This window comes from Argopecten irradians, chromosome 1, assembly GCF_041381155.1.
Source record: "Argopecten irradians isolate NY chromosome 1, Ai_NY, whole genome shotgun sequence".
NCBI lineage: Eukaryota > Metazoa > Mollusca > Bivalvia > Pectinida > Pectinidae > Argopecten > Argopecten irradians.
In genome coordinates, this window is record NC_091134.1 from 58,414,310 (window position 1) to 58,439,607 (window position 25,298).

The following is a 25,298-nucleotide window of genomic DNA, read 5'->3' on the forward strand; positions in this document are numbered from 1 at the left end:
AAATGACCGTAAACGTAAAAACCCACATGACGTATTCGTATATTAATCACGCGACTTTGGAATAGTGTCGATATATTTTACATCTGTGCACAGGTGTTAGCTACTGTGAGTATACTATTTATAGTTTTATCCGTTAACATGGTTATTTGTCGCTTTTTTTCAAATACATACTCTGTATATCCCTGCAATGAAGTTAAGGGAGTAAACTGGAATCGGTTTGTCTGTCTGTCTGTCGACACAACTTTATCTGGCGAACTCCTAAATTACTTGACAGATTTTGATAAAATTTGGTACACAGAACCCTGGTATAAAGGAGAGTTGAGTATATAGGGTTCTGCAATGTCCCCTATTAATGGTGTTATTACTTAATTTGTGCAGCGGGGAGTATTAGTTGTGGCGACTGTTGTAGAATTGTGTGTTTCTCTTTGTTCCTAGAACATTTATTTAAATGCATACAACACTCAACCTTTCGTATATAATGTCTTAATACTTAAGAAGAACATTATGCTGTTTTGATAGTTTGTGTATACGTATAGAGACAGCTATAGGGACAGCTAGCTTCATTCATAGATTTAAGTGAATAATATTCGACAGTCAGACGAAAAATATCCATGAAATGCCTATATTTTATTTTAAGATAATATATAAAGTTCTTGCGTGTACTAGTTAATTCCCGTTGTCACATTTACTGTCAAAGATTATTACAAAACTTTGCATTGCCCAAAAAAGAAGACAGTGCAAGGTTTCGTATTATAATGTGGCCTATATTATTAAATTTGACCTGAATGGCGATAAGTCCATAGTAAGGACGAAAGTTCTAGATTTGTAGAGGGATGGCCAATACCTTAAACTGTTCGTTTTTTATACATATACTTTGTATATGCTATCGTCGTGCATTTGTGGAAGTATTTGATCATATTTTTCATTGGCGTACTAGTATAAACGATTGTGCAATAAGTGATCACATTCACAAAGATCGGTCTGAGTAAACAATTATTTCAAAAACCGTACAAACACAAGTTGAACAACATGAAAACAATGTTTTTATTGAATTGATAGCTACATAATGAAGACAAAATTATCTTCCGTAAATAGACAAAAAATATATACATGTATAAGATATCGTATGGATAAAGCTTATCGTTGATATTTTAATATTGTAGTTTCTTACATACATTATACAGTCATGTCTAATTTTGTCTATTTATCTTAATTGATGATTAACAATTTTTTTCGGTAGAACTATACATTTTGTCTTGGCTCCGATTGCTTGTAGAAGAGAAGATATGCAAAAGGTGAATCAGGCCACTCCTCCATGACCTCTAACCTTCTGACGTAAGAGTCGGCACACAAGTGCCAGAGATATATATTGTCCGGGTTCCAACCATCTTTTTTAACATAACACCAGTAATGACCTTTCTCTAGGTCTCCCTCGTGACAGATGACCCCGTAAAGGTCGTAATTTACTTTCTCAGAAGACTCCTGAGTAATATAGAAAAAAGGATACATTTTAATGTGGCTGATTCGTTTTTTAAAAAACACGCACTAGAGCTATTCGGTCTTTTACCATATCTTACTGAAATGATTATCTAGAGAAAGTTCCGACTTGAATTACGATTTCGAGTATCAGAATTTGATCAACCTTTAAAACCACGTGAAACCATACGAAAACAGTACTTTTATGACAAAAGATAAAAGCGCGTCATAAGTTAAACAATTTAACATGAAAACATCCTTTGCCAAGACATATGTTTTTGAATAGAAAAGTTATATTTTCAATAGGTAAATTGATACTATATACATGTAAAAGCAATGTTTTGTTACCTGTGTACAACTGACTGTGAGGAACAGGCTGGTTGGGTAGTGTACCATTCCATTATGTTTATACAAGTTTCCGTACTCATCCTAAGGAACGTAACCGATTTGAGAAATTCACTTTATTAATAATTTATCTGTAATACATTGTACGTTCGTGATACAGTTCACATGCATTATATACGCTATATTAAATGCTTTTGAAGAAAAAAAAAGACATTTTTCATCGGGATAAGAAAGATTCAGTTAAAGTTATATCATTATATAGATATGCGTTTCCCAGAAAGTCTAATTCCTGTCCTTATATGCACTTTATTGTTTTAAATGGTGCTAAGATCTAAGCTGACTTTGGTGCTATCCATCCTCCAATAAACCTGGCCAGGTCTACCCACCTGTTTAAACCGTGCCAACTGTAAAACGAGTATCTCAGGCACAGTCTCCTTTACACTCTGTTTGTAGGTGATCGTTTCTACAAAATTAGTTATACAAATCATTCTAGCCATTTTTTATGACATAGCATTTGATATTCTAAATTTGTTTTTTTATGAAGTAGGCAAATTAGTTGTTAAAATTGATCAACTGTTCTCAAATGCAAAACAAACAAAACAGAAAGGATCATTTTATCTCAAATACTGGTGGATTAAAATTGATATTGACCTCCATGGTATATACCTTCATCCAAACAAATTGAACATGGTACCTGGGCCCCGTCGAAGGTAATTATCTCTTCTAACATTTCAAGACCGTCTTCCATCGAACACTGAAATTATTTCATAATTACCAAGGTTTTTAAAGTCTCATATACGTCCTTGCAATTGCAATGGTCCCTTTAACACCTTATATCTAATTATTATAAAGGTGAAAACTCATTTTTTTAAAACACCGATAGTTTCCTTATGTCTGATTTTTTAAAAAGGTATTTTATTATTGATTAGCTTATTAAACATGTGTGATAAAAACTGAAAAAGAACAATACACTTACCTCACTGTTTTCCACTGGCAGGAGCAGGGATCGGAAACACTCGGTGGAACTTTTCTCAACCTGTCAACTATTTCTTTTTTAAATTCAGGTTTTACTATTTATAGTTTCTTTTTTATTTTCATGTATATTTTTATTATTATTGTGCAATCTACAGATTTGTCACCTTGTCTTTTGTACCAGGTTTTACTAAGAAAAAAACCATATTTGTTTTTGTTATTTGAAGACTAATTCTGTGAAAAACAATGACTGTACGTATAGCGTGTGATACTATCATACCTTTAAAGAACAAGATTTCTAACAATATTTATGCAGTATTTCGATGGGAAAATACAACAAGCATTTATAAAACTTTAAAACAATCATTGCAATAATACGTACGTGATCACATGTTGAATACCAAAACATGTGTCGAATCTGTCCTTCAAATAACGATACTGACCCTGAAATAATTAATAAAAATAAACAAAAAGTATTCATCACATGAGAACTTTTACTTGATTATAAATAGGTTTTAAATATTTTGAAACATTTAATTATGATACAACTTTCAAGGCAACACATCACGTCAATGTACAATACACACAGACAAAATGTCTTCATGTAAAGTCAAAGAAACTTCCGTTAACGTGTTGGGTTATGTCTCAGTTCAATTTCAGTTCAATTTCATACTAAGATCGTTTCCTATCAATGTTATCTTGAACATTTTGCCTGTGCACATTATTTTATTATTAATATATTATATTAACATATTCGAAACCATTATTTGCACGTCTGAAAAAATGCTGCTGTGTTCAACATATCTTTTTTACAAACAAAGAATGCTCTATAACTGAAAATATTATAATTTCATAATGAAATACAGATATTGCGATAGTTGTCATCAACTTGTATGATAATGCAAAACGTCAATGTTTAAATGCAACAATATTATTTGTCAATAAAAGGAGACTTTATGATTGCATTTTGGAACCTGAAATTGAGCTGAACTGTTACATTGGTGTCATATTAATTTGAACAGGAAACAAATTATATACTTAGGAAGAAGTTTTTTTCTCAGAAACACTACCACACTGCATACTTAATGTTTGGAAGTGATGAGATTGTAATATAGAAATCACACTTACCTTCGATTTCCTCCTCCAAGGCATTAATCAAACACAGATACAGTGAGTGACAGTCGTTCTGGTTTCCACGGCTGAAACACCCATCCCTATTAAAAATGCAAAAAACAAAGATTTGATAGTTTTGATTGATAGTTGTGATTCGAGACAATACCAGATGCCTTAAACATAAATAGTCGTATCTTTGTGTCCAATAACTCTAAATACCCTACTGTACAAAGTTAACATTCCTCAAAATTAGACATTTAAACAACTACTTAAAGCCTTAAATTTATTTGATTCAATAGTAATTGTTGTGACATAGAACTGCTAACAAAGAATTTTCAATTTTTTGCCAATGTAAAGTTTGACAAATTTATCAGTGTAACTTATATAGATAAAAAGTGTATACATTTACCGTTTAGACATTGAATCCTGTAAATCTACCACAAGAGTATACAGACTTTCTTCTGTTTGGCTTCTCTCCTGCTTCATATCATTGATATCCACAAATAGTCTAATCAAAATGTCTGCCACATGGTTGCTCTGAAGTAAGACAATAATGCGTATCGACAAGATAACCGTATGGAGGATAAGAGAGTTGAAGAGAAGAACGTATAATGACAGGTGAAATCGTCATCTTAAATTATATTACTAAATGTTTAATTTAAAATTCAATTGATGGTGTCGTCAATTAAAATGCATTGGACACTGTCTCTCGCACACGCAATATAATATCCATAAAAAACTAAGAGGGTATTTCGTACATTGTATGTTTACAGTGTCTTACCTGTTGATTGGATGAAATCAATTTATTCATGAAGCCTGGCGTTTGTGCCAAAACCTGTAATACGAAAATATTCATTATTCAACCAAGAGAAGCGCAGTATTTAAATGTATTTTATTGGTTATATGTAGAAAATATAAACGTTGTCTTTAAGCAGCAGAAAACTACCGTCAAGATTTATTTAGATAAAAGCTTTGATATTATGATAGATAGCCTTGTTTAGACAGTAGCGAAAAAATATTCGAAAATCCTTCGTTGTATTGTGGAAAGACATGTTACGTCATCGTCGGTCAGTATAGGCCTACAGCTATTTTCCTGTAGATATTTGTGAACAGTTAGGCATATGACTTAAAATGACTTACCTGGATGAGTGAAGAAATGTAACATGTGCTCGAATGAACATTTGGAAGGCCCTAGGAGATAGTTAAGGAGAAGACATATGACTTATATATATCCTAATTAAATAAATTGTTTAACTCTGTAAAGGATACTCGTATCAGATTTCCATCACTTCTGTCAGCATTGTCTACTTTCTTTTCCTCGCTTTTGTCTGCAATGTCTTCTTTGTTTATCTTGTTGTTCTCTGCATCATCTTCTTTCTTCTTTTTGCTTTGTTCTGTATTGCATTCACTTTTTTCTTCGCTGCCGTCATTGTTTTCTTTCGTTCCATCGCTTTTACGGTCATCCGATTTGATTGACTCTGAAAGAAGGTAACCATATCGACAATGTTGATTTTATTTCTCACATCCGTGTAAAACCGTTTCACCAGTAACGTTGTATATCAACTGAAACCGATCTTTTGCCTCAAAAACTTAAGAGATATCAATGTGACCATTCAAATATTTTAAGGAGATTTTAACGCATTGCCTTATAATATGCCATACCTCTGTTATGGAATGCACTCTCCTCGGTTGTTAATTTCGTTTTCTGTATGTTTTCGGCATTCGTATTTTCCTACATTGTATGTAAACATACGTAGCATGTATCAATAAATGATATTTCAACATTTACATATGAACTAATTCTCATCAGTATCTCATCAGTAAAACATCATTGGAAAATCATAATTGGATTATATGAATATAATATAATAATATTTACATAAATGCTTAAAGTAATGATAATTGAATGTATACATGATAATGCCACCATTTGAATGTGAAGGTCGTATTTCTGATATCTGCCATTAACGTTTTATGATACCATGAGTTTTTTTTATCTTTATATACTTTTTAAACAATTAAGTAGATATTTGTTATATTTATATTGACGGTTTTATTAAACAAGGTTTCCAGAGTTATCTCCCATATACTGCACTAAGCTAAAAACATTACCACGGTTTGTTGGTCACAATCTTTGTCCGGTAACTGACATTCCTCTGAATACAATAAAACAATTCAAAACAATAAAACATAACAGTATGTGTATCAGAATGTAAACTTACAGGTATATAAAACTGTTCAATGTCTGGCATATAAGTACTTAAATACTGATAAATACCATTCCTATGTCTAGGCGTTCATCAATTACCTATTTGTGTCTTCTTGACATATTTTTAAGTTTTCTTTTATACTTTTTACTTGTTTTAAAGGAGTAGATATGATAGGACCAGTATTTGGCCTTAATTTTTCAGGCCGAAAAATATTGACTCTGATCCACATCAATTTCACATCAATAAATACTCTCATACTTACCATTCATCAAAACATAACTTTTTATAACCATGTACACGATTTGCTCCACCTATGACGTCATCAAATTGATGATTTTCCTCTTCTAGCCAAATTTTGCTAGAAATTCATCATCTTTAGGTTACAAAAGGCTTGAAATGGATTTAGCCGCCACCTTGGAGCAACTTGATATTTTTTATGGATATGCGTAAATACACGATACACAACGTGTGAAAATCTCTTTCTGCTCCACGAAGGCGGCCACATTCATATTTAGAGAAAACCACTCAAAAAGTATGATTTATCAAGGATTTTTGTGAAAAATGGCGGGAAACTGCATGTTGATGACGTCATAGAGAACATAATTGGCACATGCGGGATATTTCCGGGATGTAACGTGTTAGCCATCGTATTCAACTGTTATATGGCCAAATATGTTGTTCTTTACTGGAGAATTAATTTTGGGGCCATATTCGAGTCTTAACGTACCTTCTCCTTTTCAATCGAATTAAAAATCCTGTATTCATTCTTTCATTTCGTCTTTGCTTTACTGAAATATCTAATAAAATATACTAATGTTACCTTTTCTATCTGTATCCGTTGTATCTGTGCCACGTTCCTATGATAAAAACAGATAACTTACATGTACCTTAACTCGTTATAACAACATCTATAGTAAATGTGTATTGCGTTACTCGTTTTAAGATAAAACACACTGATTTTGATTGTTCGTAGATAAACTAACTAGATAGATAAAAAAGCAAATTATGATTAAATGTCTTTTAACGCATGGACATTCAATTAGTTGTTCTCATGAGCTATCTTAGAATGTGCTGAGAAAATAGCTTAAGCAATTCGATAAAATAAATAAACAATTCAATCTAGTAAAAAGCAATTTCGTTTTGAGTGGAAGCGACGAAGAAATCAAAACCTCTGATACAGTATCATGTCCACGATCATCAATGTCTGTATTGTTCCCAGGTTGGGTGTGACCCCCTCTTAATCCATCCATGATTTCTGTAAATAAATAAATATTGTAATTGTTGACTTATAATCCTAAATCTAAAATAAAGCAAGTCTTTCAACTTTATTCTCATTAAATCTGAACTCAAATTACACTATACATAATAGCCAGAATTACATAACGTAATTATCATTAACTTTAATTAACCTTTTTGAAACCGTTATTATAATGACAAATTCGAGCACTCGCACCAATAACTACTTGAAATGCAATTAGCGCTTTCAAGAATTAGCGCAAAAGTCCATCTGCAACAAGGATTGACACAAGATTTCTACTACAATATATATATATATAGTTTCAGTATTACCATTGTCCTGTGTTTCTGTGATTGTGTCTGACACACGTTGTTGTTGTTGGCCGTGATCTTCCTTGTTCAAATTATACTTGCTGTCGTTATTTGTCACAGGAAGTTGTTTGGCAATGTTAGGTTTCGAATTGTGTTTGGCTGGAGTAGATCCCTTCAAAACAAAAAACATACGGACTACTGAGTGTAAACCTGACAATTAACGCTAAGACTTGATTAGGAACACACATATAAAGTTGTTGTTATATCTTTATTCCTATAGTTTAATTTGTAATCCATGTTAACCAGACTGAATACGTTACATTTGTAACTTTTAATAAGATACAGTGGCGTAGGAAGATGAAACGTAATGGGGAGGGGGGGGGGGGGCAAAGGTCCTCAATATTTTGTAAACTCCCCCCGCCGTCGCACCTTCAGGAGGAGATTAATTACATTTTTCATATATCATTAAATTTAATCCTTGTACACATTTATAGACAGTGGGGTCGCTACAAGGAAATTAACGAATACGCAAATTGGCCAAATTAGCGTGTGAGCGTCAAAGGCGCGAGATTTTGGTGTTTTAGGGGTCTGGGGGTGACCCCTGGGAAAAAATATTGTATTTTAGAATGCTGAGACGAGTTTTACAATGTATTTTGATGATTTTGCGAGTGCCCGAAAGCGCGAGATTTTGGTGTTTGGGGGGTCCGGGGGTCACCCCAGAAAAAAAATCACGGTTTAGAATGACTTATATGAGTTTTACCATGCATTTTGACGAATTTGCGAGCGCCCAAAGGCGCGAGAATTTGGTGTTAGGGGGTCGCGGGGGTGTCCCCCGGGAAAAAAGTACGATTTAGAATGGCTGAGATGAGTTTTATGATGTATTTTAATGATTATAAAGCGTTCTTAACATGGTAATTTTTCGATTTAAAGCTACTTGCATTTAGAAATGATAATTGTGTCGTCATAACATTATGCAACCCTACTCGATCTGAATATACCGGCTTCACACCATCGGCACATTGTTGTGTAACATAAAAAATGAATTAATTGTCTCGCTAAGACATATAAACAAATTGATCTTTTAAGAGACATTTTTTTAAAATAGTACATAGAATCCCTTGATGGACATTTTTAGTCTAGTTCGTGTGTATTGAATTTTTACTATTTAAGGTTTGACATTACGTGCTTGAACGTTTTAGGAAATGCGCCGCGCAGCGGAAAATTTTCTAGAATGAAGTAGGAAAAATGTGCAGGAGGACCCTTTTTTCTCTCTCAAATAAGCATTATGGGGGGGGGCAAAAAGACATGTTTGCCCCCCCCCCGCTTCCTACGCCCCTGAGATATTGTTCATAGATATTAAACTTGATAACCATATAAATTCTTTCGAGATCCCTACGTACCATTATACTGCACTTTTCATATAGGAGTGATAGGGATCTGTGTAAGATGGTACTTCATTTTCCGCCATTCATCTGAAATGAAATTATACGATTTGTTTTGTGCCTTACACATAAAATCTATTGACAGTAAACTTGAAGTTTAAACTTATCAATAATGTATATAAATGTAGGTATATACATGCTATTATAGTTTTGCAAGAATGTACATATATATAACTATGAATAAAAAGTGTGTTCTATGTATCGATCAAACAAGTTAGGAAAACAAGACACACGGGTTATCAATGAATTTTAATACTACGCCAGTAATGTGTATACATAATGTGTGTACCTATTCCATGACAACACATACGCCAGTCTGCTTACCTTTTCATGCGTATAGAAACTTCCGTGTTTCCAAACAAAATCGTTAACGAAACAATATCGGTGAAAACCAATGCATTCCTTATAAAATTTCTAGGCAAAACGAAAGATATATTCCACAATGTGAACCATGAGATCCAAACACAAAAAACACTCTACTCTGCTTTACGAAACGAAAGCGGAAGTTTATACTTATCCACGTTGAGTCATAAGTTTAAAAGTTGAGTTCAAAATTATTTTATTTGTATATACATATGTATATTTGAAAGTAAAGTTAATAATTGTCATCTACAATATTTTAAAATGACACACATAAATTTGTTAACTTATCTCAAAGAGAAAACGAAAGTAGAATTTTTTTCTAGTTACAAGCTATGGTAATATATAGCGAAAACGAAAGTTGAAACCCAATTTCAAAACGAAAACGCAAGTAGGAATTTTATGAAAATGTTCTATTTCAGAATACACTCCGAGAGGAAAGGTTCTGTTTGAATCAACTCACCGTCTGAACCTTAGCTTCAGTTTTTGGTTCCATATTAAAGATCAATAGAAGAGGATGAAGATATAGGTTGATAGTGCGAAAACGTAAGTAAATTGTTGCTATGCATGTCGTAAAACGTTTAATCATTAATCTTATTAATCTTGAAAAAAATATTTAAACCGAACATACAGTATTTCAATATTTCTGTTTCCTGAAATGTAAAGCAGTGCATTAGTTTTTACTTTCTCTCTAAAATAAAAAGGAACAATTTTTATTTCTTCTTCTTCTTTTCTTTTCAAAATATCCCTAAAGCATTTCTTAAATCTTTAGGGGCGTAGGAAGCGGGGGGGGGGGGGGAGGCAGGGCAGGGAAGGGGGGGCAGTCCCCCCCCCCCCGTTCCCCAGGACGGGGGGGCAAACATGTCCCCCCCCTTTTTCGCCGAGTGAAAGGTTATAAAAACGCACATTTGAAAGAAAAAAGGGTCCTCCTGCACATTTTTGTACTACATTTTAGAAAAATTTCCGCTGCGCGGCGCGTTTCCTATAACGTTCAAGCACGTAATGTTCAAACCTGTTCGAATTAGACTAAAAATGTCCATCAAGGGATTATACTATTTCAAAAAATGCTTCTTAAAAGATTAATTTGTTTATATGTCTTAGCAAGACAACAATTCATTATTATTTTTAGTTACACAACAATGTGCCGATGGTGTGAATCCGGTATGTTCAGATCGAGCAGGGTTGCATAATGGTATGACGACACTCACAATTATCATTTCTAAATACAGGTAACTTTAAATAAAAAAAATACCGTGTTAAGAACGCTTTAAAATCATCAAAATGCATCGTAAAACTCATCTCATATTGTTTTAAATTATTCATTGACTGAACAAATAAGAGATGATTTCATATGTTCAATTGTATCAATCACAAATATTGGTTTTATTTCATGTTTATACTCCCTCTCAGATTTTGAGCTAACACATGTATCATTGGAAAGATATGATATGGAACAATTAAGATTGTTATCAGTGTATACTTTTAAAAAGATGTTCAATTTGTATACGTAGCTGATTTACAATCACTGCAAAACTTACTCGTGCATTTCTTTATGAAATATATATATATATTGAAAATATTTTGATATAGAATCCGAGAGAATTGTGCCCCTCTTCTCTCTTTCTCTGATTTATAATAATTATGTTGTGTATTTTCCCCATATTCTCTCTCTCTTTCTAATTTTGTACATATTATTTCATGCTGTTTACCATATGTATTTTTATATATTATCATTATGTACTCTTCATTTTGAAGGAAAATAAAGATAATAATAATAATAATAATTTCCAAATGCATGTAACTTTAAATCGAAAAATTACCGTGTTAAGAACGCTTTAAAATCATCAAAATACATCATAAAACTCATCTCAGTCATTCTAAATCGTACTTTTTTTCCCTGGGGAGAACTTCATCCTCGATACTCCAGGGGTTCCGATCACTTACGATTTCTACACCCCTTGGCTATCTCATAGTGAAACTGGAGGCAACAGAACAGAACAGGTAATTTAGTCCTTTGATGTACATCAAAAGAGCCGTATAACGGTACACTGTGGTTGACTATATGTGGCTTTGAAGTTGGGCGTCGCTCTCTCTGTAGTCTTCAAAGGAAATCTTTGCTGGTCTGTGATTGGTCAAATATTTTCAGCTGAGCTGCCTTCAATTTCACTATGAGATAGTCCAGGGGTGTAGAGATCGTAAGTGATCGGAACCCCTGGAGTATCGAGGATGGGAGAACTTATGCAGGACCCCCAAAACAACAAAATCTTACACATTCGGTGCTCACAAATTCATCAAATATATCAAACATTCTAAATCTTAAGACCCCGGACCCCCCAAACACCAAAATTAGTGTTTCCAATTACTTTGGTATGTTCTCCCGTTCGAATGCACCATTATAGATCGATACTTTTCGTCGAATTCTACAACGCGACCTGGCTGCCAGTTACTTCCTTGACGAATCCTGAAGTTATCTTCCATGCCCAAGGGAGGTAATTCATAACATCCGCGGTCATGATAGAACTTTTGTTCTTGACGTTTCATTTTAAGCTTCTCCTTCACTTTTGTTTCTTCTTTCGGTTGTAACAGACTTGTAGATGTTGGAAGTAAGGTTCGCGTTCTCCTTCCATATAACCGTTGGGCGGGTGATCCTATTGACGATGACCTTGGTGTATTTCTCAGATCTAAAAGTGAGAGATAGGGATCTTGCCCACTTTGTACTGCCTTTTTCAGCAGACGTTTCACTGTCTGTACGGACTTCTTGGCCATTATATTTGACTGTGGAAATGTTGGACTCGAGGTTCGGTGTTCAAACCCATACATTTCTGTAAACTGACCAAACTCCGCACACGCATACTGCGGTACATTATCCGATATTGATATGTCCGGTATGCCGTGTGTCGTGCGAACTGAGACTTACAGTGAGTGATAACTGTTCCACTCTGGGTTTTCTGTTTCGCGATTGATTTCCTGAATTTTACTGTCTCATACTGTTAGAACGAGATGTACTACGAATTCGTCCTCCAAATCCGGGGCTTCCTCTTTGAGATTAGCACGACTTAACGCGTCGGCCACATGCAATAACTTTACTGGTAAATACTTCACAAGATGCAGAGGTTTCTTCACAATTTTATTTTATTTTCAGAGGCTAATGGTCTGATTGTACTGTAACGGTATTGCTGAAAATATAATGATGATATTTCTTGGCACCGAAGACAATAGCGAACGTCTCTTTTTCTATTTGCGGGTAACGCTGTTGGGCTTAAGTGAGAGATTTTGACGCATAATCTACGAATCGATTGTCTTGCAGCAACACTGCTCCGAGTCCTGTCGAGGACGCATCGACTGAAAGTGTGACTGGCTTATTGACGTCATATTATTTAAGGACTGGTTCTGACGACATCATCTCTTTTAGCCGTTGATAACAGTTACTATGCTGTTCAGTCCAATGCCAGACGACATTCTTTTCCAGTAGTTATCTGATCGGCGCACTTTTTTGGGAAAGATTTGGCAGACACTTTGCCACGTACTGCACCATTCCCATGAATCGTTGTAGACCTTGCTTGTCGGTCGGTTCCGGCATTTTGGAAATTGCTTCGACCTTATCCGGGTCAGGTTTCAGACCTTCGACACTGAGTGTGTGTCCAATATACTGTATGTCTGTGACGGCAATTTTACACTTTTGCTTATTAAGACGCAGATTGTGCTTTCGAGCTTGCTAAAAGACTTTTTCCCGGAGGAGAACTTATGCAGGACCCCCAAAACAACAAAATCTCACGCCTTCGGTGCTCACAAATTCATCAAATACATCATACATTCTAAATCTTATATTTTTATAAAGGACGCGTAGTCTCGCGTCATGCTGTTCACGCGATTCGCCCCAAATTAGGATAACGTCAACTATAGTCTCGACGCCCTCCTTTTCTTCATAGACCTCTGACATGACGCGTAGGAATACCTCTGGCGCACTGGAAATACCGAAAGGGGGCGTTTTAATTTGTAGCGTCCAAACGGGCTTTTGAACGTGTGCAGACGACTACTCGGCTCATCAAGTTCAATTTGCCAAAATCCGCACTCAGCGTCTAACTTCGAAAAATATTTCGCACCAGACACTTTTGAGGTGACGTCATCAATTGTCCGCATAGGGCTGTGCTCTCACTTTATCGCACGGTTTAAATCTTTCGAGTCTAAACAAATATGTAATTTGCCATTCGACTTCGTAATAATCACCATCGAATTGACCTAATCAGTTCTACGAGTCGGTCAATTACGCCTAACTTAACTTGTTGTGTAAGCAGCAGGCATGCGTCGTGGCGGATGTATGACAGGTTTCGCCGACTCATTGACTTCGATGTGATATTTGCTGAACGCTCCTAATCCTTGGAACACATCCTGGAATTGGTTCCGTCTATCCCACCAATTTATTCATGAAGCCTGGCGTTTATGCCAAAACCTGTAATACGAAAATATTCATTATTCAACCAAGAGAAGCGCAGTATTTAAATGTATTTTATTGGTTATATGTAGAAAATATAAACGCTGTATTTAAGCAGCAGAAAACTACCGTCGAGATTTATTTAGATAAAAGCTTTGATATTATGATAGATAGCCTTGTTTAGACAGTAGCGAAAAAATATTCCAAAATCCTTCGTTGTATTGTGGAAAGATGTGTTACGTCGTCGTCGGTCAGTATACAGCTGTGTATATTTGTGAACAGTTAGGCATATGACTTAAAATGACTTACCTGAATGAGTGAAGAAATGTAACATGTGCTCGAATGAACATTTGGAAGGCCCTAGGAGATAGTTAAGGAGAAGACTTATGACTTTTATGTATATCCTAATTAAATAACTTGTTTAAAGGGACTAAATCGCTAAAAATCATGAAATAAAAGATATAAAGAATTATAGGACTAAAATTAATTGTAAAAGTTGTGTACTTTGTGTTAATAACAATATTTAAAAGTTTGTATAACAATTTTGTTCAAAATGGAGAAAAACTGAAAATAAATAGGACCGACCTAGTCACTATTTCATATTATTATCTTTCGGCGAGTGTAAACAACCCCTATGTGCATGCGCGACGCGTGAACATTCCAAACATCCGATCGAAGGAAATCTCATCTGTCTAATGGACATATCTACTATCGACTGAAAACACAAATTTATCGACTACAGGTTCCTGATTACTGTGTTAATCTAACAAACGTTGAAACGTATGCAAAAGTTTTGTGAAGAGTTTCTAAGTGTAAATAATCCTATACTGTACAGGTTTTTGTAGCCATAAAGAAGGGTTTTCATTATATAATATGGTTTTATACTTGCTTCTACCATTATTTTATTTTCATTTGTCATGATATTATGTACTATTCCGCTAAACCTGCCAATATAATTAGGCTTTTAAAAAAATGGCCTAATATATAGACTTTATAATAAGGAAAAAATGGCGAAAAACTAATAATATATACATTCCCTATATATACCTAGTTATAGTCTCTATCCGTCTAATGGACATTCCCCTATATGTCACTAGTTATATAACTTTTTAACATCTGATTTACTTTTAAAAAATCAGCCTAACTATATATCTAAATTTTATGTGTACTTTTATGTATTCAAAGCAAAAATATACCTTACATATACATTGTAGACCTATGTACATATATGTTTGCTTAATAATGTACATGTACACCTGTATTCATGTATAATTTACACATAATTAACGGGTGAAAATACCTCTCACTTCTTGTCATATTTCCATCAAATACTCTAAAGCTTCATAGAACTATGCTGTTTTACTTGGCAATGTAGATACAGGGGCGTAGGAAGCGGGTGTGGGAGGTGGGGGTCGGGGTTGGAGGGGGTCGGGGGGGGGGGGGGCAATTGCCTCCCCGTTTCCCAGGACGAGGGCAAACATTTCTTGTTGCCCCCCGCCCTCCATTTTCGCCGACTAAAATGTTCTAAAATTGCACATTTGAAAGAAAAAAGGGTCCTCCTGCACATTTTCGTGAACTAGACTAAAAATGTCAATCAGGGGATCCGGATTATACGTACTATTTAAAAAATGTCTCTTAAAAGATTCATCTGTTTATATGACTTAGCAAGACAATTAATTCATTATTATTTTGTGTTAAACAACAATGTACCGATGGTGTGAATCCAGTATGTTCAGATCGAGTTGCATAGATATGACGGCATTCACAATTACCAATTCTTAATGCAGGTAACTTTAAAAAAAAAAAAAAAGTATTATGTTAAGAACGCTTTAAAATCATTAAAATATATCGTAAAACTCATCACAGCCATTCTAAATCTAATATTTTTACCCGGGGGAGACCCTCGGACCTCCTCAAACACCCAAATCTCGCGCCTTCAGGCGCTCCCATATTCATCAAAATGCATCGTAAAATTCTAAATCGTAATGTATTTCCCGAGGGAGACCCCCGGACCCCTCAAACACCAAATTCTCGCGTCTTCGGCGCTCGCAAATTCATCAAAATGCATCGTTAAACTCATCTTAGCCATTCTAAATCGTAATATTTTTTTCTCGTAGGAGATTGTCTCCCCCACCCCCAAAACACCAAAATATCGCACCTTTGGCGCTAGCATGGCAATTGTTTCCGTTTATCGACGCCACTGTCTATAAATGTGTACAAGGATTCTACTCAACGATATATGAAAAAAAAAAATATAAAGTATATATGGTTGTGTGTTGAATTAGAGAATCAATCTCCTCCTGTGGGTGCGGGGCGAGGAGGGGGTGTCCAAATATTGAGGACCTTTGCCCCCATCCCCCCCCATTACGTTTCTTTCTACGCCACTGAGATACGCTGTAAATGTATCGGCTATTACGCTTAATCAGGCCAATGTAACCGATAAAAATATAAGTTGCCTCTTAGTGGTGTTATTACATCTATATCCATTAGCCGGATGAGATTTTCAGCGACCTCGATTCCGAACTCAGAGATGCACTCGTTTCTTTCCGTTGTAAACAATCAATGCCGACAGATACAATTTCTTGTTGTGTTTGGCGATATTTTAACGTTGATAAACATTGCCAATAGTTCAAATTAAATGTTGTAATTTTGAAAACTTTCTAATTTCAGGTATAAGAACGTTTGTAGGAAGTCAAAAACCCTAAGAAATCTATGTAAATCTAATGATTTAGTAACTTTAACTCTGTAAAGGATACTCGTATCAGATTTCCATCACTTCTGTCTGTATTATCTACTTTCTTTTCCTCGCTTTTGTCTGCAATGTCTTCTTTGTTTATCTTGTTGTTCTCTGTATCATCTTCTTTCTTCTCTTTGCTTTGTTCTGTATTGCATTCACTTTTTTCTTCGCTGCCGTCATTGTTTTCTTTCGTTCCATCGCTTTTACGGTCATCCGATTTGATTGACTCTGAAAGAAGGTAACCATATCGACAATGTTGATTTTTTTTCTCACATGAATTATTCTAAAGGTACTTTAAATGTTGGGTTTCTTTGAATTTCAAATAGCCCTTTCGCCACTATAAGACACATCCGTGTAAAACCGTTTCACCAGTAACGTAATACATCAACTGAAACCGATCTTTTGCCTCAAAAACTTAAGAGATATCAATGTGACCATTCAAATATTTTAAGGAGATTTTAACGCATTGCCTTATGATATGCCATACCTCTGTTATGGAATGCACTCTCCTCGGTTGTTAATTTCGTTTTCTGTATGTTTTCGGCATTCGTATTTTCCTACATTGTATGTAAACATACGTAGCATGTATCAATAAATGATATTTCAACATTTACATATGAACTAATTCTCATCAGTATCTCATCAGTAAAACATCATTGGAAAATCATAATTGGATTATATGAATATAATATAATAATATTTACATAAATGCTTAAAGTAATGATAATTGAATGTATACATGATAATGCCACCATTTGAATGTGAAGGTCGTATTTCTGATATCTGCCATTAACGTTTTATGATACCATGAGTTGTTTATCTTTATATACTTTTTAAACAATTAAGTAGATATTTGTTATATTTATATTGACGGTTTTATTAAACAAGGTTTCCAGAGTTATCTCCCATATACTGTACTAAACTAAATACATTACCACGCCTTGTTGGTCACAATCTTTGTCCGGTAACTGACATTCCTCTGAATACAATAAAACAATTCAAAACAATAAAACATAACAGTATGTGTATTAGAAATAAACTTACAGGTATAAAAATGTTCAATGTCTGGCATATAGGTACTAAATACTGATAAATACCATTCCTATGTTTAGGCGTTCATCAATTACCTATTTGTGTCTTCTTGACATATTTTTAAGTTTTCTTTTATACTTTTTACTTGTTTTAAAGGAGTAGATATGATAGGACCAGTATTTGGCCTTAATTTTTCAGGCCGAAAAATATTGACTCTGATCCACATCAATTTCACATCAATAAATACTCTCATACTTACCATTCATCAAAACATAACTTTTTATAACCATGACGTCATCAAATTGATGATTTTCCTCTTCTAGCCAAATTTTGCTAGAAATTCATCATCTTTAGGTTACAAAAGGCTTGAAATGGATTTGGCCGCCACCTTGGAGCAACTTTATATTTTTTTATGGATATGCGTAAATACACGATACACAACGTGTGAAAATCTCTTTCTGCTCCACGAAGGCGGCCACATTCATATTTAGAGAAAACCACTCAAAAAGTATTATTTTTCAAGGATTTTTGTGAAAAATGGCGGGAAACTGCATGTTGATGACGTCATAGAGAACATATTCGAGTCTTAACGTACCTTCTCCTTTTCAATCGAATTAAAAATCCTGTATTCATTCTTTCATTTCGTCTTTGCTTTACTGAAATATCTAATAAAATATACTAATGTTACCTTTTCTATCTGTATCCGTTGTATCTTTGCCACGTTCCTATGATAAAAACAGATAACTTACATGTACCTTAACTCGTTATAACAACATCTATAGTAAATGTGTATTGTGTTACTCGTTTTAAGATAAAACAAACTGATTTTGATTGTTCGTAGATACACTAACTAGATAGATAAAAAAGCAAATTATGATTCAATGTCTTTTAACGCATGGACATTCAATTAGTTGTTCTCATGAGTTATCTTAGAATGTGCTGAGAAAATAGCTTAAGCAATTCGATAAAATAAATAAACAATTCAATCTAGTAAAAAGCAATTTCGTTTTGAGTGGAAGCGACGAAGAAATCAAAACCTCTGATACAGTATCATGTCCACGATCATCAATGTCTGTATTGTTCCCAGGTTGGGTGTGACCCCCTCTTAATCCATCCATGATTTCTGTAAATAAATAAATATTGTAATTGTTGACTTATAATCCTAAATCTAAAATAAAGCAAGTCTTTCAACTTTATTCTCATTAGATCTGAACTCAAATTACACTATACATAATAGCCAGAATTACATAACGTAATTATCATTAACTTTAATTAACCTTTTTGAAACCGTTATTATAATGACAAATTCGAGCACTCGCACCAATTACTACTTGAAATGCAATTAGCGCTTTCAAGAATTAGCGCAAAAGTCCATCTGCAACAAGGATTGACACAAGATTTCTACTACAAATATATATATATATAGTTTCAGTATTACCATTGTCCTGTGTTTCTGTGATTGTGTCTGACACACGTTGTTGTTGTTGGCCGTGATCTTCCTTGTTCAAATTACACTTGCTGTCGTTATTTATCACAGGAAGTTGTTTGGCAATGTTAGGTTTCGAATTGTGTTTGGCTGGAGTAGATCCCTTCGAAACAAAAAACATACGGACTACTGAGTGTAAACCTGACAATTAACGCTAAGACTTGATTAGGAACACACATAAAAAGTTGTTGTTATATCTTTATTCCTATAGTTTAATTTGTAATCCATGTTAACCAGACTGAATACGTTACATTTGTAACTTTTAATAAGATACAGTGGCGTAGGAAGATGAAACGTAATGGGGGGCAAAGGTCCTCAATATTTTGTAAACTCCCCCCGCCGTCGCACCTTCAGGAGGAGATTAATTACATTTTTCATATATCATTAAATTTAATCCTTGTACACATTTATAGACAGTGGGGTCGCTACAAGGAAATTAACGAATACGCAAATTGGCCAAATTAGCGTGTGAGCGTCAAAGGCGCGAGATTTTGGTGTTTTAGGGGTCTGGGGGTGACCCCTGGGAAAAAATATTGTATTTTAGAATGGCTGAGACGAGTTTTACAATGTATTTTGATGATTTTGCGAGTGCCCGAAAGCGCGAGATTTTGGTGTTTGGGGGGTCTGGGGGTCACCCCGGAAAAAAAAATCACGGTTTAGAATGACTTATATGAGTTTTACAATGCATTTTGACGAATTTGCGAGCGCCCAAAGGCACGAGAATTTGGTGTTAGGGGGGTGCGGGGGTGTCCCCCGGGAAAAAATTACGATTTAGAATGGCTGAGATGAGTTTTATGATGTATTTTAATGATTATAAAGCGTTCTTAACATGGTAATTTTTCGATTTAAAGCTACTTGCATTTAGAAATGATAATTGTGTCGTCATAACATTATGCAACCCTACTCGATCTGAATATACCGGCTTCACACCATCGGCACATTGTTGTGTAACATAAAAAATGAATTAATTGTCTCGCTAAGACATATAAACAAATTGATCTTTTAAGAGACTTTTTTTTTTTAAATAGTACATAGAATCCCTTGATGGACATTTTTAGTCTAGTTCGTGTGTATTGAATTTTTACTATTTAAGGTTTGACATTACGTGCTTGAACGTTTTAGGAAATGCGCCGCGCAGCGGAAAATTTTCTAGAATGAAGTAGGAAAAATGTGCAGGAGGACCCTTTTTTCTCTCTCAAATAAGCATTCTCACAAAATTTCAGTCTACGAAAATGGGGGGGGGGGGGGCAAAAAGACCTGTTTGCCCCCCCGTCCTGGGGAACGGGGGGCAGTTGCCCCCCCTGCCCCCCCAACCCCCCCCCCCCCCCCCCCCCCCCCGCTTCCTACGCCCCTGAGATATTGTTCATAGATTATTGTTCATAGATATTAAACTTGATAACCATATAAATTCTTTCGAGATCCCTACGTACCATTATACTGCACTTTTCATATAGGAGTGATAGGGATCTGTGTAAGATGGTACTTCATTTTCCGCCATTCATCTGAAATGAAATTATACGATTTGTTTTGTGCCTTACACATAAAATCTATTGACAGTAAACTTGAAGTTTAAACTTATCAATAATGTATATAAATATAGGTATACATGCTATTATAGTTTTGCAAGAATGTACATATATATAACTATGAATAAAAAGTGTGTTCTATGTATCGATCAAACAAGTTAGGAAACAAGACACACGGATTATCAATGAATTTTAATACTACGCCAGTAATGTGTATACATAATGTGTGTACCTATTCCATGACAACACATACGCCAGTCTGCTTACCTTTTCATGCGTATAGAAACTTCCGTGTTTCCAAACAAAATCGTTAACGAAACAATATCGGTGAAAACCAATGCATTCCTTATAAAAATTTATTGGCAAAACGAAAGATATATTCCACAATGTGAACCATGAGATCCAAACACAAAAACACTCTACTCTGCTTTACGAAACGAAAGCGGAAGTTTATACTTATCCACGTTGAGTCATAAGTTTAAAAGTTGAGTTCAAAATTATTTTATTTGTATGTACATATGTATATTTGAAAGTAAAGTTAATAATTGTCATCTACAATATTTTAAAATGACACACCTAAATTTGTTAACTTATCTCAAAGAGAAAACGAAAGTAGAATTTTTTTCTAGTTACAAGCTATGGTAATATATAGCGAAAACGAAAGTTGAAACCCAATTTCAAAACGAAAACGCAAGTAGAAATTTTATGAAAATGTTCTATTTCAGAATACACTCCAAGAGGAAAGGTTCTGTTTGAATCAACTCACCGTCTGAACCTTAGCTTCAGTTTTTGGTTCCATATTAAAGATCAATAGAAGAGGATGAAGATATAGGTTGATAGTGCGAAAACGTAAGTAAATTGTTGCTATGCATGTCGTAAAACGTTTAATCATTAATCTTATTAATCTTGAAAAAAATATTTAAACCGAACATACAGTATTTCAATATTTCTGTTTCCTGAAATGTAAAGCAGTGTATTAGTTTTTACTTTCTCTCTAAAATAAAAAGGAACAATTCTTATTTCTTCTTCTTCTTTTCTTTTCAAAATATCCCTAAAGCATTTCTTAAATCTTTAGGGGCGTAGGAAGCGGGGGGGGGGGGGGGGGGGGGGGAGGCAGAAGCCTGAAGTTATCTTCCATGCCCAAGGGAGGTAATTCATAACATCCGCGGTCATGATAGAACTTTTGTTCTTGACGTTTCATTTTAAGCTTCTCCTTCACTTTTGTTTCTTCTTTCGGTTGTAACAGACTTGTAGACGTTGGAAGTAAGGTTCGCGTTCTACTTCCATGTAACCATTGGGCTGGAGATCGTATTGACGATGACCTTGGTGTATTTTTCTCAGATCTAATAGTGAGAGATACGGATCTTGCCCACTTTGTAATGCCTTTTTCAGCAGACGTTTCACTGTCTGTACGGACTTCTCGGCCATTATATTTGACTGTGTTGGACTCGAGGTTCGGTGTTCGAACCCATACATTTCTGTAAACTGACGAAACTCCGCACACGCATACTGCGGTACATTATCCGATATTGATATGTCCGGTATGCCGTGTCGTGCGAACTGAGACTTACAGTGAGTGATAACTGTTCCACTCTGGGTTTTCTGTTTCGCGATTGATTTCCTGAATTTTACTGTCTCATACTGTTAGAACGAGATGTACTACGAATTCGTCCTCCAAATCCGGGGCTTCCTCTTTGAGATTAGCACGACTTAACGCGTCGGCCACATGCAATAACTTTACTGGTAAATACTTCACAAGATGCAGAGGTTTCTTCACAATTTTATTTTATTTTCAGAGGCTAATGGTCTGATTGTACTGTAACGGTATTGCTGAAAATATAATGATGATATTTCTTGGCACCGAAGACAATAGCGAACGTCTCTTTTTCTATTTGCGGGTAACGCTGTTGGGCTGGAGTGAGAGATTTTGACGCATAATCTACGAATCGATTGTCTTGCAGCAACACTGCTCCGAGTCCTGTCGAGGACGCATCGACTGAAAGTGTGACTGGCTTATTGACGTCATACTATTTAAGGACTGGTTCTGACGACACCATCTCTTTTAGCCGTTGATAACAGTTACTATGCTGTTCAGTCCAATGCCAGACGACATTCTTTTCCAGTAGTTATCTGATCGGCGCACTTTTTGGAAAGATTTGGCAGACACTTTGCCACGTACTGCACCATTCCCATGAATCGTTGTAGACCTTGCTTGTCGGTCGGTTCCGGCATTTTGGAAATTGCTTCGACCTTATCCGGGTCAGGTTTCAGACCTTCGACACTGAGTGTGTGTCCAATATACTGTATGTCTGTGACGGCAATTTTACACTTTTGCTTATTAAGACGCAGATTGTGCTTTCGAGCTTGCTAAAGGACTTTTTCCCGGAGGAGAACTTATGCAGGACCCCCAAAACAACAAAATCTCACGCCTTCGGTGCTCACAAATTCATCAAATACATCATACATTCTAAATCTTATTTTTTTAATAAAGGACGCGTAGTCTCGAGTCATGCTGTTCACGCGATTCGCCCCAAATTAGGATATCGTCAACTATAGTCTCGAAGCCCTCCTTTTCTTCATAGACCTCTGACATGACGTGTTGGAATACCTCTGGCGCACTGGAAATACCGAAAGGGGGCGTTTTAATTTGTAGCGTCCAAACGGGCTTTTGAACGTGTGCAGACGACTACTCGGCTCATCTAGTTCAATTTGCCAAAATCCGCACTCAGCGTCTAACTTCGAAAAATATTTCGCAACAGACACTTTTGAGGTGACGTCATCAATGGTCCGCATAGGGTAGTGCTCTCACTTTATCGCACGGTTTAAATCTTTCGAGTCTAAACAAATATGTAATTTGCCATTCGACTTCGTAAAAATCACCATCGAATTGACCTAATCAGTTCTACGAGTCGGTCAAATACGCCTAACTTAACTTGTTGTGTAAGCAGCAGGCATGCGTCGTGGCGGATGTATGACAGGTTTCGCCGACTCATTGACTTCGATGTGATATTTGCTGAACGCTCCTAATCCTTGGAACACATCCTGGAATTGGTTCCGTCTATCCCACAAATTTATTCATGAAGCCTGGCGTTTGTGCCAAAACCTGTAATACGAAAATATTAATTATTCAACCAAGAGAAGCGCAGTATTTAAATGTATTTTATTGGTTATATGTAGAAAATATAAACGTTGTCTTTAAGCAGCAGAAAACTACCGTCAAGATTTATTTAGATAAAAGCTTTGATATTATGATAGATAGCCTTGTTTAGACAGTAGCGAAAACATATTCCAAAATCCTTCGTTGTATTGTGGAAAGATGTGTTACGTCGTCGTCGGTCAGTATACAGCTGTTTATATTTGTGAACAGTTAGGCATATGACTTAAAATGACTTACCTGAATGAGTGAAGAAATGTAACATGTGCTCGAATGAACATTTGGAAGGCCCTAGGAGATAGTTAAGGAGAAGACATATGACTTATATATCCTAATTAAATAAATTGTTTAACTCTGTAAAGGATACTCGTATCAGATTTCCATCACTTCTGTCAGCATTGTCTACTTTCTTTTCCTCGCTTTTGTCTGCAATGTCTTCTTTGTTTATCTTGTTGTTCTCTGCATCATCTTCTTTCTTCTCTTTGCTTTGTTCTGTATTGCATTCACTTTTTTCTTCGCTGCCATCATTGTTTTCTTTCGTTCCATCGCTTTTACGGTCATCCGATTTGCATAGTTCTGAAAGAAGGTAACCATATCGATAATGTTGATTTTTTTCTCACATGAATTGTTCTAAAGCTACTTTAGATGTTGAGTTCATTTGAATTTCAAATAGCCCTTTCGCCATTATAAGACACATCCGTGTAAAACCATTTCACCACTAACGTGATAAATCAACTGAAACCGGTCTTTTGCCATAAAAACTTAAGTGATATCAATGTGATCATTCAAATATTTTAAGGAGATTTTAACGCATTGCCTTATAATATGCCATACCTCTGTTATGGAATGCACTCTCCTCGGTTGTTAATTTCGTTTTCTGTATGTTTTCGGCATTCGTATTTTCCTACATTGTATGTAAACATACGTAGCATGTATATAAATAAATAATATTTCAACTTTTACATATGAACTAATTCTCATCAGTATCTAATCAGTCCAACATCATTGGAAAGTCATAATTGGCTTATATAAATATATTTTAATAATATTTACATAAATTGTTAAGAAGTAATAATAACTGAATGTATACATGATAATGCCACCATTTGGATGTGAAGGTAGTATTTCTGATATCTGTCATTAACGTTTTATGATACCATGAGTTGTTTATCTTTATATACTTTTTAAACATTTAAGTAGATATATTAAACAAGGTTTCCAGAGTTATCTCCCATATACTGTACTAAGCTAAATACATTACCACGGTTTGTTGGTCACAATCTTTGTCCGGTAACTGACATTTCTCTGAATACAATAAAACAATTCAAAACAATAAAACATAACAGTATGTGTATTAGAAATAAACTTACAGGTATATAAACTGTTCAATGTCTGGCATATAAGTACTTAAATACTGATAAATACCATTCCTATGTTTAGGCGTTGATCAATTACCTATTTGTGT

At 35.2% G+C, this 25,298-nt stretch overlaps 4 protein-coding genes across 10 annotated transcripts in view; 1 reads left to right on the forward strand and 3 right to left on the reverse strand.

The window, feature by feature from the left end:
• Window positions 1-29: 29 nt before the first annotated feature.
• Window positions 30-25,298, forward strand: part of LOC138336028 (uncharacterized) — a 65,887-nt gene continuing 40,618 nt past the window's right edge. The window contains exons 1-3 of the mRNA XM_069285330.1: window positions 30-105; window positions 9,889-10,012; window positions 21,405-21,528. The gene's annotated coding sequence lies outside the window, so the exon portion shown is untranslated. The remainder of the gene's footprint in view (window positions 106-9,888; window positions 10,013-21,404; window positions 21,529-25,298) is intronic.
• On the reverse strand, window positions 1,021-17,649 carry LOC138335242 (uncharacterized). Of its 6 annotated transcripts, none has more exons than XM_069284270.1 (22): window positions 17,571-17,649; window positions 17,123-17,192; window positions 16,655-16,863; window positions 14,208-14,258; window positions 13,747-13,916; window positions 9,065-9,136; window positions 7,686-7,836; window positions 7,286-7,371; window positions 6,937-6,973; window positions 6,019-6,062; window positions 5,569-5,638; window positions 5,176-5,384; window positions 5,047-5,097; window positions 4,688-4,741; window positions 4,316-4,443; window positions 3,922-4,007; window positions 3,176-3,237; window positions 2,798-2,857; window positions 2,488-2,575; window positions 2,208-2,284; window positions 1,825-1,905; window positions 1,021-1,482 (listed from the first exon to the last, which is right to left on the reverse strand). In XM_069284270.1, the coding sequence occupies exons 6-22, from the start codon at window positions 9,065-9,067 to the stop codon at window positions 1,243-1,245; spliced, it is 1,527 nt and encodes a 508-aa protein (XP_069140371.1). In that variant the 5' UTR covers window positions 9,068-9,136; window positions 13,747-13,916; window positions 14,208-14,258; window positions 16,655-16,863; window positions 17,123-17,192; window positions 17,571-17,649; the 3' UTR covers window positions 1,021-1,242. The 6 variants fall into 6 exon arrangements, with proteins under 6 accessions (XP_069140371.1, XP_069140336.1, XP_069140354.1 ...); XM_069284235.1 differs by having other exon boundaries at window positions 2,473-2,575; XM_069284253.1 differs by lacking the exons at window positions 13,747-13,916; window positions 14,208-14,258; window positions 16,655-16,863 and having other exon boundaries at window positions 2,473-2,575.
• Window positions 16,619-21,478, reverse strand: LOC138335953 (uncharacterized). Its single transcript, XM_069285208.1, has 7 exons — window positions 21,446-21,478; window positions 19,106-19,256; window positions 18,714-18,790; window positions 18,356-18,392; window positions 17,571-17,614; window positions 17,123-17,192; window positions 16,619-16,863 (listed from the first exon to the last, which is right to left on the reverse strand). Exons 1-7 carry the CDS (start codon window positions 21,476-21,478, stop codon window positions 16,619-16,621), a joined length of 657 nt encoding a protein of 218 aa, XP_069141309.1.
• Window positions 17,761-25,298, reverse strand: part of LOC138335347 (uncharacterized) — a 39,309-nt gene continuing 31,771 nt past the window's right edge. Inside the window, exons 6-14 of one of the 2 annotated variants that reach the window (XM_069284402.1) lie at window positions 25,095-25,138; window positions 24,668-24,737; window positions 24,201-24,409; window positions 24,074-24,124; window positions 23,613-23,782; window positions 20,584-20,655; window positions 19,106-19,256; window positions 18,705-18,790; window positions 17,761-18,392 (exon numbers count right to left, since the gene is read on the reverse strand). In XM_069284402.1, coding sequence (XP_069140503.1) covers window positions 23,738-23,782; window positions 24,074-24,124; window positions 24,201-24,409; window positions 24,668-24,737; window positions 25,095-25,138 — 419 coding nt within the window. In that variant the 3' untranslated portion in view covers window positions 17,761-18,392; window positions 18,705-18,790; window positions 19,106-19,256; window positions 20,584-20,655; window positions 23,613-23,737. The remainder of the gene's footprint in view (window positions 18,393-18,704; window positions 18,791-19,105; window positions 19,257-20,583; window positions 20,656-23,612; window positions 23,783-24,073; window positions 24,125-24,200; window positions 24,410-24,667; window positions 24,738-25,094; window positions 25,139-25,298) is intronic. The other variant, XM_069284393.1, reaches the window with a different exon arrangement.

What these genes read in the sequence shown, in the direction of transcription:
- LOC138335953 (XM_069285208.1), bottom strand. Translation starts at nt 21,478, where the DNA reads ATGGAACCAAAAACTGAAGCTAAGGTTCAGACG. An exon ending in ATGATCGTGGACATGATACT is followed by an intron (nt 18,393 to 18,713) that starts GTATCAGAGGTT and finishes TTTTTATCATAG; the next exon opens with GAACGTGGCAAAGATACAAC. An exon ending in ATTGTGACCAACAAGGCGTG is followed by an intron (nt 17,193 to 17,570) that starts GTAATGTATTTA and finishes CATACAATGTAG; the next exon opens with GAAAATACGAATGCCGAAAA.
- LOC138335242 (XM_069284253.1), bottom strand. An exon ending in GAGTGCATTCCATAACAGAG is followed by an intron (nt 5,385 to 5,568) that starts GTATGGCATATT and finishes ACCTTCTTTCAG; the next exon opens with AGTCAATCAAATCGGATGAC. An exon ending in CAGGATTCAATGTCTAAACG is followed by an intron (nt 4,008 to 4,315) that starts GTAAATGTATAC and finishes CATTTTTAATAG; the next exon opens with GGATGGGTGTTTCAGCCGTG.